This window comes from Rhinolophus ferrumequinum, chromosome 9, assembly GCF_004115265.2.
Source record: "Rhinolophus ferrumequinum isolate MPI-CBG mRhiFer1 chromosome 9, mRhiFer1_v1.p, whole genome shotgun sequence".
Classification (NCBI taxonomy): domain Eukaryota; kingdom Metazoa; phylum Chordata; class Mammalia; order Chiroptera; family Rhinolophidae; genus Rhinolophus; species Rhinolophus ferrumequinum.
In genome coordinates, this window is record NC_046292.1 from 46887682 (window position 1) to 46902389 (window position 14708).

General features: G+C 41.0%; 1 protein-coding gene across 1 annotated transcript in view; it reads left to right on the top strand.

Moving 5' to 3' along the window:
- The window catches only part of ROR1 (receptor tyrosine kinase like orphan receptor 1), a 371075-nt gene that overhangs the window by 198851 nt on the left and 157516 nt on the right, over positions 1-14708 (top strand). Inside the window, exon 2 of the mRNA XM_033115986.1 lies at positions 13020-13091. Within this exon, the coding sequence (XP_032971877.1) occupies positions 13020-13091 (72 nt within the window). The remainder of the gene's footprint in view (positions 1-13019; positions 13092-14708) is intronic.

Sequence of the window (14708 nt, forward strand, 5' to 3'; positions counted from 1 at the left end):
TGCTCACAAATATAAGAACATGCAAACATTTTTTTTTTGCTTTTTACACAAATACGCATAGTTTTCTATGTACATGTACAGTACTTTGCTTTTTTTTCTTATTTTAAGGATATATTTTGATAATTTTTTTTTCCAAATCAGTATATACAGAGCTGCTTTATTCTTTTTATAATGCATGTGTTCCATTATAAATTTTGGGTAGACCCTAATTTATTTAACCAGTCTCCTTGTTGTTAGACAAGTAGGTTGTTTCCAATCTTTTCCTGCTATAAACAATACTGCATTAAAAATCTTATATAAATATCACTTCGTACATGTTTAAGGACATCTGTGAGATAAATTCCGATAAGTGGAATTGCTGTTTACAGGGTATTTGCATTTAAAATCTTCATAAGTATTGCCAAATTTTACCCATTTATGCTCTTACCAATATAAAGGTCCCTGTTCCCTCATAGTCCCCTCAATATAGTGACTTATCAAGCTGTTTTTAAATTTCTAATCTGATTGGGGAAAATGACATCTCGTTGACATTTTTAATTTACATTTCCTGTATTATCAGTAAGCTTAGCATGTTTTCATGTATTTAAGAACCACATATATTTCCTTATGTGTAAATTGTCTATTTATTTCCTTTGCCCACTTATCTATTGTATTCTTGGGTTTGTTTGTTTTTTTTTCTTGTTTATTTGTAGGAGCATTAGCTTACTATATTATGGCAGCTAGCCCTTTACTTTTTGAGTTACAATAATTTTCCTGGTTTCTCATTTGTGTTTTGATATTATTTTTGATTATTCACTTGTAGAATTTTTAAATAATTTTTTAATTGGGGAATATTGGGGGACAGTGTATTTCTCCAGGGCCCATCAGCTCCAAGTCCAGTCGCCTTTTTCAATCTTTAGTTGCAGGGGGTGCAGCCCACCATTCCATGTGGGAATTGAACTGGCAACCTTGTTGTTAAGAGCTCGCACTCTAACCAGCTGAGCCATCTGGCCGCCCCTCTGGCAGCTCAGTGGCAGCTCGTTGTCTTCAATCTAGTTGTAGAGGGCGCAGCTCACTGGCCCATGTGGGAATTGAACCAGCAACCCTGTTGTTCAGAGCTCAAGCTCTAACCAACTGTGCCATTCCACCATCCCCCTTGTAGAATATTTTTAATGCAATCAAATTATCATATTTCTTTTTATGGCTTTTAGATTTTGTGTCAAACTTTGAAAAGGTTTTTCCACTCCAAGATTGCTAAATAAATTTCTCCCATGTGCTGAGGATACACTTGCTGGTTGGGGACCTTGAGGCAGCAGGTCAGGAAAAATGAGGGCAGCAGAGGATTATGGGGAAGGCCTGCAGACTTCTAGTGGATGAATCATAATATGGGACCTCGACTGTCAGTTCAAGGGAAAAGCAGCAAAACAGAACCAGTTTGGTTGCTGCTCTCTCCCAAGCGGTTCCACCAGTTGCAACAAATTTCCCCAAATACCTTGGTCACCTCTGACTGAAAATGGATGACCGCATTCCATGTGGGAAAGATATACACCTTTTCTAAGCAAAGCAGCTATTAAGAACATTCTCTTATCAGCCGGAGATCAAGTAGCCCGTCTTGGTAGGTGACATACATGAGTGAACAGGCTGCCCCATCCATCATGTGCACGGTAGCATTGGTCGTTCCTGTTCACTGCAGTTGACTAGGAAGACCTCCTGAAATGCTGCTGTTTGACAGTTCTGTGAGGAGGAAGAGCCCTCCCTTTTCGCATCAGAGGGGCTCGCTACCGAATCCAAAGCATGGTCTTGCATTGCTGTGAAAAGTTCCCATGCCTACAGCCACAAATACCAAAGCTGTTTAAAGGCTGCAGGTAGACCTTCATTTCAGATGCAGATATCAACACCTGACAACCAACTCAAAATGGTTTCCATCAGGTTTGAAAACCAAACTAGTCTTACAGATTGGTGGTGGAAGAGGAAGAGGATAGTCACAAAATTAACTACATGCAAGATTATTTGTCTCTCTGATGAGACAATGAATAAAAAGTATATTGCACAAGGGAATGACCAAATCACCAACTTTGAATAGCAATTGCTCTTAGTTGAGCTTTGTGTTTATGGATGCGGGAATATCATTTCTTCCAGATAATTGCTTGAATCTCTTAAATATGATCAATGAGCTACCAACACCCAACCTTAGGGTGGCTCACTCTAGGAGGCAGTTCTTCATTGTGCTTCACAGCAGTGAGAGGAAGCTCCTCCCCCATTTGTTTCTTCCTTTAATTTCTCAAACTTATGTCTGAATACATAAGAATGTTTGAAATTTGGGTAATATACTTAGGGGAAAGACTGTGGGCTCTGGAATCAGAAAGACTAGATTCAAATCCTGGCTTTTCCACTATGTGGTGTTAGGCTTGTTCTGGACCTCATTGAGCCTTAGTGTTCTCATCTGTTAAATGGGTATCTATTACCCACTAATAATGCTATATAATGAACGACCACAAAACTTCGTGACCAAAAACAACAAGCATTTATTTATCTCATGAGTCAGTGTGTTGGCAGGGTGGTTCCTCAGTCTGGTATAGGTCAAGCCAGTCTTGGCAAACTCTGTTAGCCAAAGCAAGTAACAAAGGCCAGCCCAGATTCAAGTTGAGGAGGTAGACTCCATCTCTTCTGGGAAGAACTACAAAAGGTTGTGGGTTCAGGGAGGAATGAATTATAGCCATTTTGCAATCTTACACGAATAAGCGTGATAATACATGGAGACTACAGTTACTATTATATCACCTATGCATTCAGAAAACACTTATTGAGTGCCTACTGTGTGTACATTGCAACAGTTGATGCTGTGAGTAATGAAAATATAAGACCTCATCGTTAGCCTCAAGAATCATACCATGTTTCCCCGAAAATAAGACCTAGCCGGACAATCAGCTCTAATTGCGTCTTTTGGAGCAAAAATTAATATAAGACCCGGTGTTACGTTATGTTATATTATATTAGACCTGGTTTTATAGTAAAATAAGACTGGGTCTTATATTAATTTTTGCTCCAAAAAACGCATTAGATAGAGCTGATTGTCCACCTCGGTCTTATTTTCGGGGAAACATGGTATAATCTTAGTAAAGAAGTACACTGCAGCAATTCTAGGTCATCTTACAAAGTATAGTGTCTTGAGAGAGAAATAGATAAAACACTTTGGGATCTCAGAAGAGGGAGAGATTAAACTAAGAGGCTCTGGGAAGGGATTCTGGTCCCAACTTATGCTCTGCTTAATGTTTCCCTCTATTAAATTTTAATTATTGATCTCCCCAGGCTATCAATAATGACATGGTACAGGAAACCCAGTCCAGACGGGCAACGCATTTTAAACTGGAGCAATTTGAGGTAAATTAAGTATTTGAAAATTGCCAGCCATCTTGATCCTACACGCCCAGGCTAATATGGCTGGAGCAAAACCATCTTACCATCTTGCAGGATAACAGTAATCCTCCTAAACGTACCTCTCTGATTAAAATAATTTCCACTAATCCAGGAGTCTCACAATCCCATTAACTTAAACATTTGGTTTCTAGGGACAGCCAGAAGGTACAAATTATACTTTCAATAGATTTTTTTTTCTGCAAACAGTTCTCTGTAAAAAATTTTACTCCTCACTCTTTGGAACTTTTAACTGATTGGATTAACAGTGTGCTAGAGGGGATTATAAGGAAAAAAAAAAAGAAACCTTAAAATTGGGGAAGAGGCTTCATCATCAGTGTAATAGAGAGCCCGCGTGGAGCCAGGTTTGGGTGAGAAAGATCGTGGTTACGTTCTCCTGGCAGCTGATGACATGCCAGGGGACCTTAGGCAAGTCTCAGGCCGAGTCTGGGTTTCCTCAATTCCAACCAGGCTATGATTATCTCGGGCCTTGATCCTTCACATGTGGAGTCATGAGCTAATGTCTGTTCTGTGTACAGACTTTCTTGAAAGGAAAAGTGCTACCTAAATACAAGGTACTTGTATTACTGTAAGGTGCTTGGAATCTTAATTGCTTTTTCAACTGCATCCAAAGTGGGCTTCTCTTTGTCAGTGCTGTACGTGGCTGAGAATCAAAGCTGAAAAGGGTTTTGTTTCTCTCTCCTTCTATGCCTAGAGTAGGATGACTGCACATTTTTAGAGTGTGCCCAATTTGCCCATTTGGTGGAGAGCTCCATAAACATAAAATTCCCAGCCATTGAGTTCCTACGTCCCGTACTAGATGCTGGTTGAGACAATACTGCCCTGCTCTTTACAGGTTGATAATTTTCCTCCTAAAAGTCTAATTGGCTACCTCGTTGGTCAACCAATTAAGGGAACCTTTAAGTTAAACATAAATATTTGGCTTTGAAAGACATTCAAGAGGTACCATTTTTTTTTTCTTGGTTAGGATTCTTTGGGCAGTCTCAATATTGAGGTTGCTGACCACTTTGGAATTTGATGATGAAAACAAGAGTTTAGTTTTAGTCTGCCAACTCTCTTTCCCCTTAATTCTTAAATGACATTAAACGTCTCAGTTCATTTAAACCTTTTTTTGCAGGCATGTCATTATTTGAGTTTCCCTGAACTGGTGGTTTATAGCGGGCCAGTGTTAGGCTGGTTACTCATCTAGGGAGATTTAATCGTTTAGGGATAGGGGTTGAAGAATCTGTATTTGTTTAGCTAGGTGACACTGTATTGAATACCCTTCGAGTATCTACGGTAAATAGAAAAATCTTTACCGGATGGTGACAGCTGTTACTTTGCTGAAGGTTACCACTGGCTGGGCACTGATCTCACATCTCCAAGTATTTCCCTAGTTAATCCTCCTCATAGTGCTGCAAGAGCTTTACTATTATGCCCATTTTATGAATGAGGAACTGAGGTTTCGAGGTGTGAAGTAATTTGCCCAGGTCTTAAGCTAGTGTGTGACAACGCTGGGATTTCAATATGAGTAACTCCGAAGTCCACACGTCACCTTGTATGCCTCTGCTATGCTGCCTCCCATCTAGTTTATTCCAGGATAATGTGGAAACCAGGGAAGGACACAAAGGAAGTGTGAGACATGATCCTTGCCCTCAGGAAGTTCACTGTCTAATCAGAATGAAAGGAAGAACACTTACGCACTGGTGGCCAAAGGATATGTGGACCATAGAATTAAGTGCAAACTGTAAAGTAGAAAATTAGAGTAATTCCAAGTGTTTTTTTTCCTTTTTTGTCTTTTCAATAGAAAACCGAGTATCACTGAGTTAGCAGATTTATTTTTTTTCCTGTTGAATTGCATGTTGTTTTGCTGTCACTTAAACATAGTTTGAAATAGAAGTATTCTATTTGAGGTTCAAACGAGCAAGATTTTATTGATGTCAACATTATACTATTTCAAAAAGATGAAATTTGTGCATCAAATAATTCTGTTTCCTCATAGATCTGACTGGGGCAGAAGTCATTTAACCTGTGCAGAGTACCATGTTGAACAGACAAATATTTTCTCTTTCTGGGGCCAAGTGTAAATTCGAAAGGTAAAAGAAAATGGAAACTTAGAACCTCTTAGACAGGTTAGACTAAACCTCTAGTCCTGGCAGATATTTACGTTGCTAAGAAGATAAAAGCACAAAAGACCCAGTCTTGGTTGATTAATTGATTTAGGAAGTGTGTAGGGCTACAGCTAACTCACTAAACCTAGGAGAGCCATTCTCTGTTTCTAATAGAACACTCTGTTTAGTAGCCAAATTCTGCAGGCAGTGTCAGTTATGTGATTATGGCAGGTGAAGAGATCCCCCTGTAGAGTCCTCAGCTTTTTGTTCACTTCTTGCCTGTTTTATTCAAGGAAGGAAATTAGAATATTCAGGCTTCTTGTGTTCATCTAAATATCTGGCTCTCCAGAAACCATGTAAGGTTCATTACCAAAATATTTGGTCAGGGCTTGATCCTCCAAGACTGCGCTAAGTGTCTTTATCCTCACCCCCAACTCCACACCGTACACAGCATTTTTTATACTATATTTTAATTCTGTGTTTCCTTATCTGTGTCCCTACCACAGAGGAAGCTCCATGAAGGAAGGAACAACCTTGATTTTGTTCACCATTACATCCTAGTACCTAGTTAGCACTTATCTAGTTTGGAGGAAAGTAGATGCTCAATAAATATTTGTTGGATGGATGAACAAACAAACAAATAATCACATTAAACTCCAGGTGAAAGTAAGGAGTTTTAAAAGGAATCCTTTCTGGCCATCTAGTTTACCAAAGTTCCTATGGCTTTAGGCAACACCCAGCACAACTTAACTTCATTCCCATTGTATATAGCCTTTAACCAAGACTTCATTTGTTTTGCAAGAATAAACTCCCAGGCTGTCATGGAATTGCAGCTAGGAAAGCATCTTTCTTGGTTCTCTTGTTTCTTTTGAGTGACTGGTGACTTTGAATTGGCAAGAGACAATTACAGGGTAATAGACTTTTACTACAAAATGGATTGTAGATTGTGAAATGAAAGTGTGCGTGGGCCACACAAAGGGGAAATTTAAATGGCAAACATCAGAAGACAAAGACAGATGACACAGCAGGATGAGTAAGAAGGAAAAATTGCCAGGAGGCACTTTTGAGGGGAAAAGCACATAAGGAAGAGCAGCCAAGTGGAAATCAGAAGAAAAGAGTGAAGTTTGTTGATGTCATTGGAAATCTAAGGTGTCTGCAGCACCTGAAAGGAAATGAAATAAAACCTCTGTCGGGAGATAAGACCAGTTTCTGAGCTAAGCATTTTTTCAACATGCTTCCTTTTTAGCTTTATTCTGTCTTTGACAACTTGTTCTGAAGCCAGAAATAAACTAATTCTTTTGTTGCCCTAAGCCTCCATTGAGTGGCACAGTGGGTGTATGAGGGAGTGCTAACTTTGGGTCCATTCATTTGGACTTCTTGGAGAATACCAAGGTTTGAGCAACTTTGAAATTTCTCTTAGGACTTTGCACTGGCCCTAAGGAGATCCTGTCTCCCGAATAACTAGAAGAGATGTTTCCTTTTTATCTTTAAGGAAAAAAAAAAAAAAAACCCTAGAAATCCCTGGATTTTGAAATTCCTCTTTGTTTACCTCTTGGAAAAAGTTACTACTATATAATTGAGTATGACCATTATTGGGTTATTTGCACTTTCCCTTATGTGCCATCGTATTTCTGATACACAGGCCTCTTCTAAGACTGGAACAATTTTTTCTATGCCCTGATCCTTGGGTTTCCCATTCCTCAATCTGGAAGATGTACTCTTTCTCAGTGCTGTCTTGGAACCCTCTCTTTACCTCTCTTGTACCACTTATCACATATTTGGTTTGGAGTCAAGGCTTATTTAACATTTCCAACATGTTTTACAATTTATTTGTTTATTATTCTTGCATGTAACTTCTAGATTCAACTTCCTTCTTACTGAAATAAAGAATTTAGCACAAAGGCTGTGAGTTCCTAACAGTTCTATTTTTAATACACAGAAAATAGGAACAACCAAATGTCTGAGGTGAATGGTTGAACAAAGTATGATACTTCCGTATTATGGAATACAATGCAGCACTAAAAAAGAACAGACCATTGATACACACAACAACTTGGGCGGATCTCAAGGGCATTGTCTGATTTGTTTATATAACATTCTTGAAATAACAAAAATCACAGAGATGGAGAACAGAGTAGTGGTTGTCAGGTGTTAGGTACAGTAGGGAGGAGAGAGATGGGTGTGGCAGGAGGGAGATCTTTGGTGATGACATAGTTCTTTGTCTTGATTGCAGAGATGTTTTCATCACATATGTACATGTGATGAAATGACATGGAACTGTACACACACTGTAACAATGTGAAATTCCTGGTTTTTATGTTGTATCATTATTATGTAAGTTGTAACCGTGGAGAGAAACTCCGTGAAGGGTACATTGGAACTCTCTGGTCTTTACACAGAGTTTCCCCTACACTAGAAGTTTCCCTTCCCCTACCCAAGTTATGGAGGGACTCCAAGTGTCCCAGCAGCTTGTCTGGGCCATTGGGGGAAGTGTGTCCAGCCCCTTCCCACAGACTTTCCCAGGTTCTAGTAAAGTCTTCAGGCAAGAACTCAGATATCCCTCTGGCCACATCTTTGATTTTCAAAATGAGCATTGAAATTGCCGTACCCAGCCCGGAAGTCCTATATTTAAATGCACCTTCTGTGTTAGTTTCCACTTACTATTCTCTTCCTTGTTGGCACCTGAGAATGTCCTTTTCTTTTAACTCAGCTGTGCATTATGTTTTTTCTTGTGATATTCGGTACTCTGGGTGTTTGTCGCCTGGTTGGGGTGAGGTGGGAGGACTGACTCGTGGGTTGGGGAGGCCGTTTCTGTCTGCTTCTATTGCTGCTCTGTCACACTGTTTATAATTGTATACCTGTACTCCTCTCCTGCTAGACTGTAAGTTCTTGAAAGTTGTTAGAGACCAAGTCAAGCTTTTTAATCCCAGTTTTTATTCACAGAAAGTGCTCATGCCCATGTGTGTTGAATGGATGTGTGAGTGAATCTCTAGAGTTCCATGGAAGAGAGCCCACGTATGATAGTTTTTAAGTAAGATAGTTTTCAAGACTATTTGTATTCACTTTAAAGGAGATATGTGTCATCATGATGCTTTGTGTAGCATAATTCCTTTAACTGCAAGAACTACATTGGATCTGAAGTATTAATTTAATGGATTAAAAAAGAAGAAGAAGAAGAATAGTATTTCCAAAGGGGAAAAAAAGGCATTTAAGTGTGACTCAAGAAGTATTCCCTCTCCTCCCTTTGTGTTGCCCACCCCCTTTTTAGGTTTTAGAATTAGGGAACCAAGCTCTGTGGAGAGAAGAGTGTGGCCTCTGCAACTGTTTCTCAAACTACTTTCTGCAGAGCTTAGAGCGCACAGGGGTCCTGTGGGCTGAAGGGGGCTTAAGCCACAAAGCAAGAGAGCACGCCTTTCAGTCCCCACCCCACGCCCCATTTGGGCACAATTTGAGACACTGGCTCTGCCTTCAGACTACCTGGGTTTGATCACAATCCCCATCCCCATCCCAACGAGCTAAGTAGGCAAGTGCCTTAGTACATATATCTTTGCCTCAGGTTCTTCAGTCTTAAAACGGAGAGTATAATGGTGCATACCTTATAAAATTGTTGGGAAGCTCTCTAAGCACAAGCAGAGCCTCTCAGACATTGAGAAAACCTGGACCCCTTTGTTGTTGTTGTTGTTGTTGTTGTTGTTGTTGTTTAGGCAATTTCTTCTATATAAGAAGATGCCTAACACCACAAATGTTGGGTTATTTTTAATTTTTCTTCAACAAATTAATGGCTTTGGCACATTTACAAGAAAGGCACTGGGGTAACCACTTTTCCCCTCACACTTTGTGACCAGTGGGTTGGACACAGATGGCATGAGTATGCGGGTCCGTGCCTGTGTAACCTCGCGTATCACTGGATTCGGGTACAGAATGTGTCCTGGCTGGGTGCTTCTCGGAAGAGTTGCTGCATCCTATGAACGCTGGGTCTCTACCTGCCAACTGCTGAGATGAACCAGTAATATTTTTGGAGAGCACAGGTTTTTATCAATGAGGAGGATTCAAAGCTTTCCGCCCCCCCCCCTTCCTTCCAAATAACACTCCCACTGTTCAGGCTGAAATACCAAAACCTTATGGTTTGCAGAGTCAGTGCCAAAAAGTCAATCGTCAGTGAAACTGCAAAGATAATAGCTCCTATTGATCAAATCAGGAGAAGAATGGTTTGCCCTCCTACAGAGGTCAGGAAAGATAAGAGCTGGAGTTTTCTAAGACTTGCCTGATTTGCCTAAATTGGATAAAATCACATCAAAACACTTATGTTCTTTGAGAACTGGTGACCAATTCAGGAAAACCTCACCAAATGAAAAGATTGGCTTGGATTAGGAAGGCATGTGAAATAGAGTCTTTCTAAAAGCCTGGCGTATGCATTATTTCAAACCTAGACAGCAACAGAACAGCTAACTGGAGTACTATGTCCATGAGAGGGTGGCTGCTGTCTGCCTTCACACTGGACAGCGGGGAAGGCACAAACGGTCTTGAGTGTCCCCTCTGTGCAGGGTGCCATGCACGGCTCTTTTGGTCTATTACCTAATTTAATCCTTTCTGCTGTCCTGTGACATGGCTTTCCTGTCCCCATTTTCCAGGATGTAACATGCTCATGGTCACAAAATTAGTAAGTGACAGAGCTTAGTATTTTAATCTAGGTGGGTATTTCCATTAAATATACTACTGTCTCCTAGTTGGCACATTACTGATTTGCTCTTGCCACAATAATTGTACACAAAGAGAGGCTGCCAGCCTGGTATGAAATATCTCCTGATCCTTTTGCCGTGGTGAGGAGAATGGAAGAGGAGCTGAATCCATCAGTGGGGATCGTGCAGGGTCAACACTGGCGATTATGTCTCTCTTTAACGCTGCTTCTGACCCTGGAATCAATGGACGTCATGTTGAGATGTGCTCAGCCTGCCTTCCTGGGAAGAAAAACTTATTCAACACCATAATTTTTAGGGGAGGGGGGTTACTAATATTGAACTTTCCCACATAAAGTAAGTGAAAAGTTTAATATTAGTAATTTTAATTTTTTAAAAAGTGGCCTCAGAAGGTGAGATTTTTCGGGGAGCGATTACTCATATTTTAAAATATTTGTCTGTTTTATTATCATTTTGTCTGAGAAGCTGAACATGTGGCTATCTGAAGGAATAGATCTTGAGGCCGAGCACAAAATTCCTTAGACTCATCACAATCCCTAATGAGCTTGTAAATTGGAATCGTCTTTGCTGCAACCCAAGAACCAAGTGGTAATCATTGTCCAGGGACACGTGAGGGACAGTTTCCCTGTTACCAGTGCCAAGAAGCATTTGTCGTCAGTCCCAAATTATATTCAATCAGCAATTCAAACTCAGGTTAGAAAAACCAAGTGACATACAACTAACTTTCTATAAAATTAGTACCATAAAATGAAACCTATATTGCAGGCATTTTAACTGTGAGCAGCAGTAAGATGAAGCTATGAAAACATTGAATGTAAATGCTGTCCAGATCTGTCTTAATCCTACCACTTCCCCACCTTTTGCTTCTGTGCCTGAAATGCTGCCGGAGCTGCCATGCTTCTATTCCCAAGCTCCCTGAAGTCTAGGTGTTGGAGTGCTTGATGAGCCTTTTTAGAAGGCAAACCACAGTAGCCCCTAATAGTGCAAACAAGGGACTATTATTCAAAGAGCCAAAGTGGGTGGCAGCAGGATGGGGATCAGTGTGGAGTTGCGGTTAGAGTCATATGCGGAGGGTCCCAAAATGTAGACAATTAGCTCTTCCCGGTGAAATCACCTGCATGAAATATCCATTCTAGGACAAGTGGTTGATAACAGGAGCACTGCCTTCCACCGTGGTTTTGTGTTAAGCATTTTTCTTTCTTGGGTAAACTTTTCTTTTTGGTTTCATATTTTGGAATTCAGTGTGCTTCAAGATCCCTGCCATCCTGCCCCATCTGACTTTGGGTCCCCTTAAAAGAATCTGTGCTTTTTTGGGGCTCAGGATGTTACAGTTGACTGGGGCCATTAGAGGTGGGGAGAGTATGTGTGGTTTGTCTACTTTCTTTCCAGCTTGCTTTCTTTTCCACCTGGACAGGGAAAGAGGCAAGCCACAGAGGTATGCACAAACCAAACAACCCTTTTGTCTCTGCTGTGTGTGGCAGGTTGATCGAAGACCCAGGAGACAAACAACAAGTGGGCCTCGGCAAGGTCTCCGTGGGTAAACATCCTGTCCTTTGGCAAAGCTCACTGATGATGGCGTGTGGCTTCTATGGCCATGCGGCAGGCCCCAGCAGTAAAGAAGGAAATGTAGAAAGTATGCTTATCTAGGTGAAAAGGTGAAGTGAGAGAGAGGGAAGGTGAAACCACTCGGGTTGCACAGACATTGAGCACTGGGTAGCATGGGCTGCTGGGAGATATGCGGGTGTGGAGTCCGACAGATCTGGATTTGAATCCCAATTCTTCCACTGACGAAAGCTCACCGTATATTCCAACTCAGATCCACTTTCCGTGGCTACTTAGAGTACTGTGTTGAAGGACTCTGAAGCAGATCCCAGGTTTAATAGACCAAATGGCCATGATTGATCAATGATGTCGGCACCAGATTGAAGGAAGGGTAGTGACAGTGTGGGTGCCATATATCTAATGACCTAGGCTCTGGGCTCTCTGAGATCCTGCATAGCACTGAAGTTTTGTAATACAGTCTGTGTGTGTGTGTGTGTGTGTGTGTGTGTGTGTGTAGACGTCCCCTAAGGGGAGATTAGTGCAATCCTATTAAAATGTGCTAGTCGGGTGGGATCATGGCTTACATTTTCAAAAACATTATTTGTATATTATAGTATATTAGTGAGGAGTTTTAACATCTTCATAGTATATGATGCCCTTTAGATTGTTGATTTGCATGTTTTCGTTAATTTATGGTAGTTTTAAACATTGTAAGTTTAGTTACCAAACATGACTCTCCCTCGTCAAAGCTTTCCTTTGCCTCGACTGAAAGTTTCAATATAGAAATTCAATATGGACATTCAATATAGAAAAATGAATTTCTCTGTTAATAGAAATGCTATCCATTCACAAACACGGTGAAATCAGCAGCAGGAGCAACATCATTCTTGGTTTTCATGGGAAGGCTATTGAATAGATCCATCCAAGACTAGTCTTCTTCCAACAGCAAATGGAAAAGTTTATGTTTGATAATGTTTGGTCATTTCTTGCATATTTGGTTTTGCATTAACGAAATATTTGTATTTTAATTTTCAAGCCGGTGTGTTAAAATATTCAGGTCTGGCCCACACATTGTTCATCTGGGCAGCCTCCACAGCGCAGGCGCCTCTGCCTGGCAGGCCGAGCAGCCATTCCCGTGTAATAAGCTGAGGAACGGCAGCGGTCTCTCTCCGAGGCAGGGTCTTGGGAAACCTCCTGTGATGCTTCTAACAGCCCACAAGTTACCGTGGTTAATATTGCCCTTGTCTTTCTCCCCTCCCTTCTTTTTTCTTTTCAGAAACAGAGTTGTCAGTCACTGCTGAGTTAGTGCCTACCTCATCATGGAACATTTCAAGCGAGCTCGACAAAGGTACACAGTGGGGACACGCTGGGGAGATGGAGGAGGGGAGGTGTGAAACTCCATTTTGAATCCTGGCATGGCCTGCTTTGAAATCCACTGCTTTTTAGATCACTAGCAGGAGGTGGGGGCCAAAATAAATTCCCAGCTCACTTTGTGATCATTTAACATTTAATGACTTGGAATTCTATTATTTCTGGAGTCTGTCTCTGTCTCTCTCTGTCTCTCTCTCTCTCTGTCTCTCTCTTTCTCCTTTCCCTTCCTTTCCCTTCTTCCTCTAAAATGTTCCACATGGTGAAAATGCTTCAAGATGTGAAATAGGGTTTCTCCTGACCTTCCTGACACTGCCTCTAGTGGATCTTATTTAGGGGATTTGATTCCGCCTGAGCCCAGATTGATCAGAGCTGTTTGCTGGGTGACCTTTTACAGAATATTTGATGTGCTTGCAGGGTTCAGGGCAGAGTCTCTGGAATGTTTGTAATTACCTGTGCATACAGATGGTGGCTTCCTCTGTGCACGTGGGGAGCAGGTTCCGGCTCTGAGGTTGCTGTATAGTATTAATTAAGCCCTGCCATATGCTAAGCACTGGCTACTCTAGAGATCCGATGTCTTGGAATGGTAAATCAGGACACAGTCAAATCCCCTGCAATTGGCTCATCCTACCTTTCCAGCCTTGTTTCACTTTAGTCCCTTTATGCCCCTTTATGCATTTCCAGCCAAATTTGTATTTCTTTTTATATATCCTGTGCTTTTCTGCCTCTCTGCTTTTGTCTAAGCTTTTCTTTCCACGTGCATTGTCCTTCCTTGCTTGCCAATACCCATTCTCTCCCTTATACAGGGCAGCAAATTACTTTTCCTTCAAGTCCAAACAGAAAGTCTGTATTAGCCACAGTCTTATCTGATCCCTCAGCGGAAGTGGCCTGTCCTTCTTTGGAAGTCCTATAGCCCTTTTCTATGTTATATCATGGTGATTTACATACTTGTCTATCTCGCCCTTAAACCTGGAAATTCCTTATAGGTAGGATGTCTATCTTGTTCTTTTTCTTTCTGCCTGTCTCCATCACAAAATCTAGCAGAGACTCCTGTTCGTAAGAAATCCTCAATAAACATATGTGGAATGATGAGTCATACCGTATCTAGGACCATATAGATGGATGGGCCACGTCCAGGTGTATGTGTGCAAATACTCACATTCAACAAACTCACTGAGTTTCTATTTTAGTACAGGCATGAGTCTAGGTTCTGGGATTGTAGTGATAAAAGGAGCCCCAAAGTCATTGTCAAAAATTGCATTTTATGATCAACTCTCTTTTATCTGTTCATCTATTCACTGGGAATGGTATTTCCTCGCTGAGGCGAGAGAACTTTATAAAACAGTAATAGGCAATGCTATTTTGCTGGTTATACTTTTTAGGTATTTTAGGGTGATAAGATGAGGGGGCATGTCTTTTCACCGTAAGTCAAAGACACTTAGGATCATTTATTGTCAAATTTGATCTGGACATTCTTTTTCTAATTATGGATTAAAACAGGGACTGCATGTGATTCTTCTACATCTCCAGCACCAAGCACAATGCCTAGGAGGCAGTAGGTTCTCAAGAATGTGAACTTAGTTGGCCAGCTCCTTAT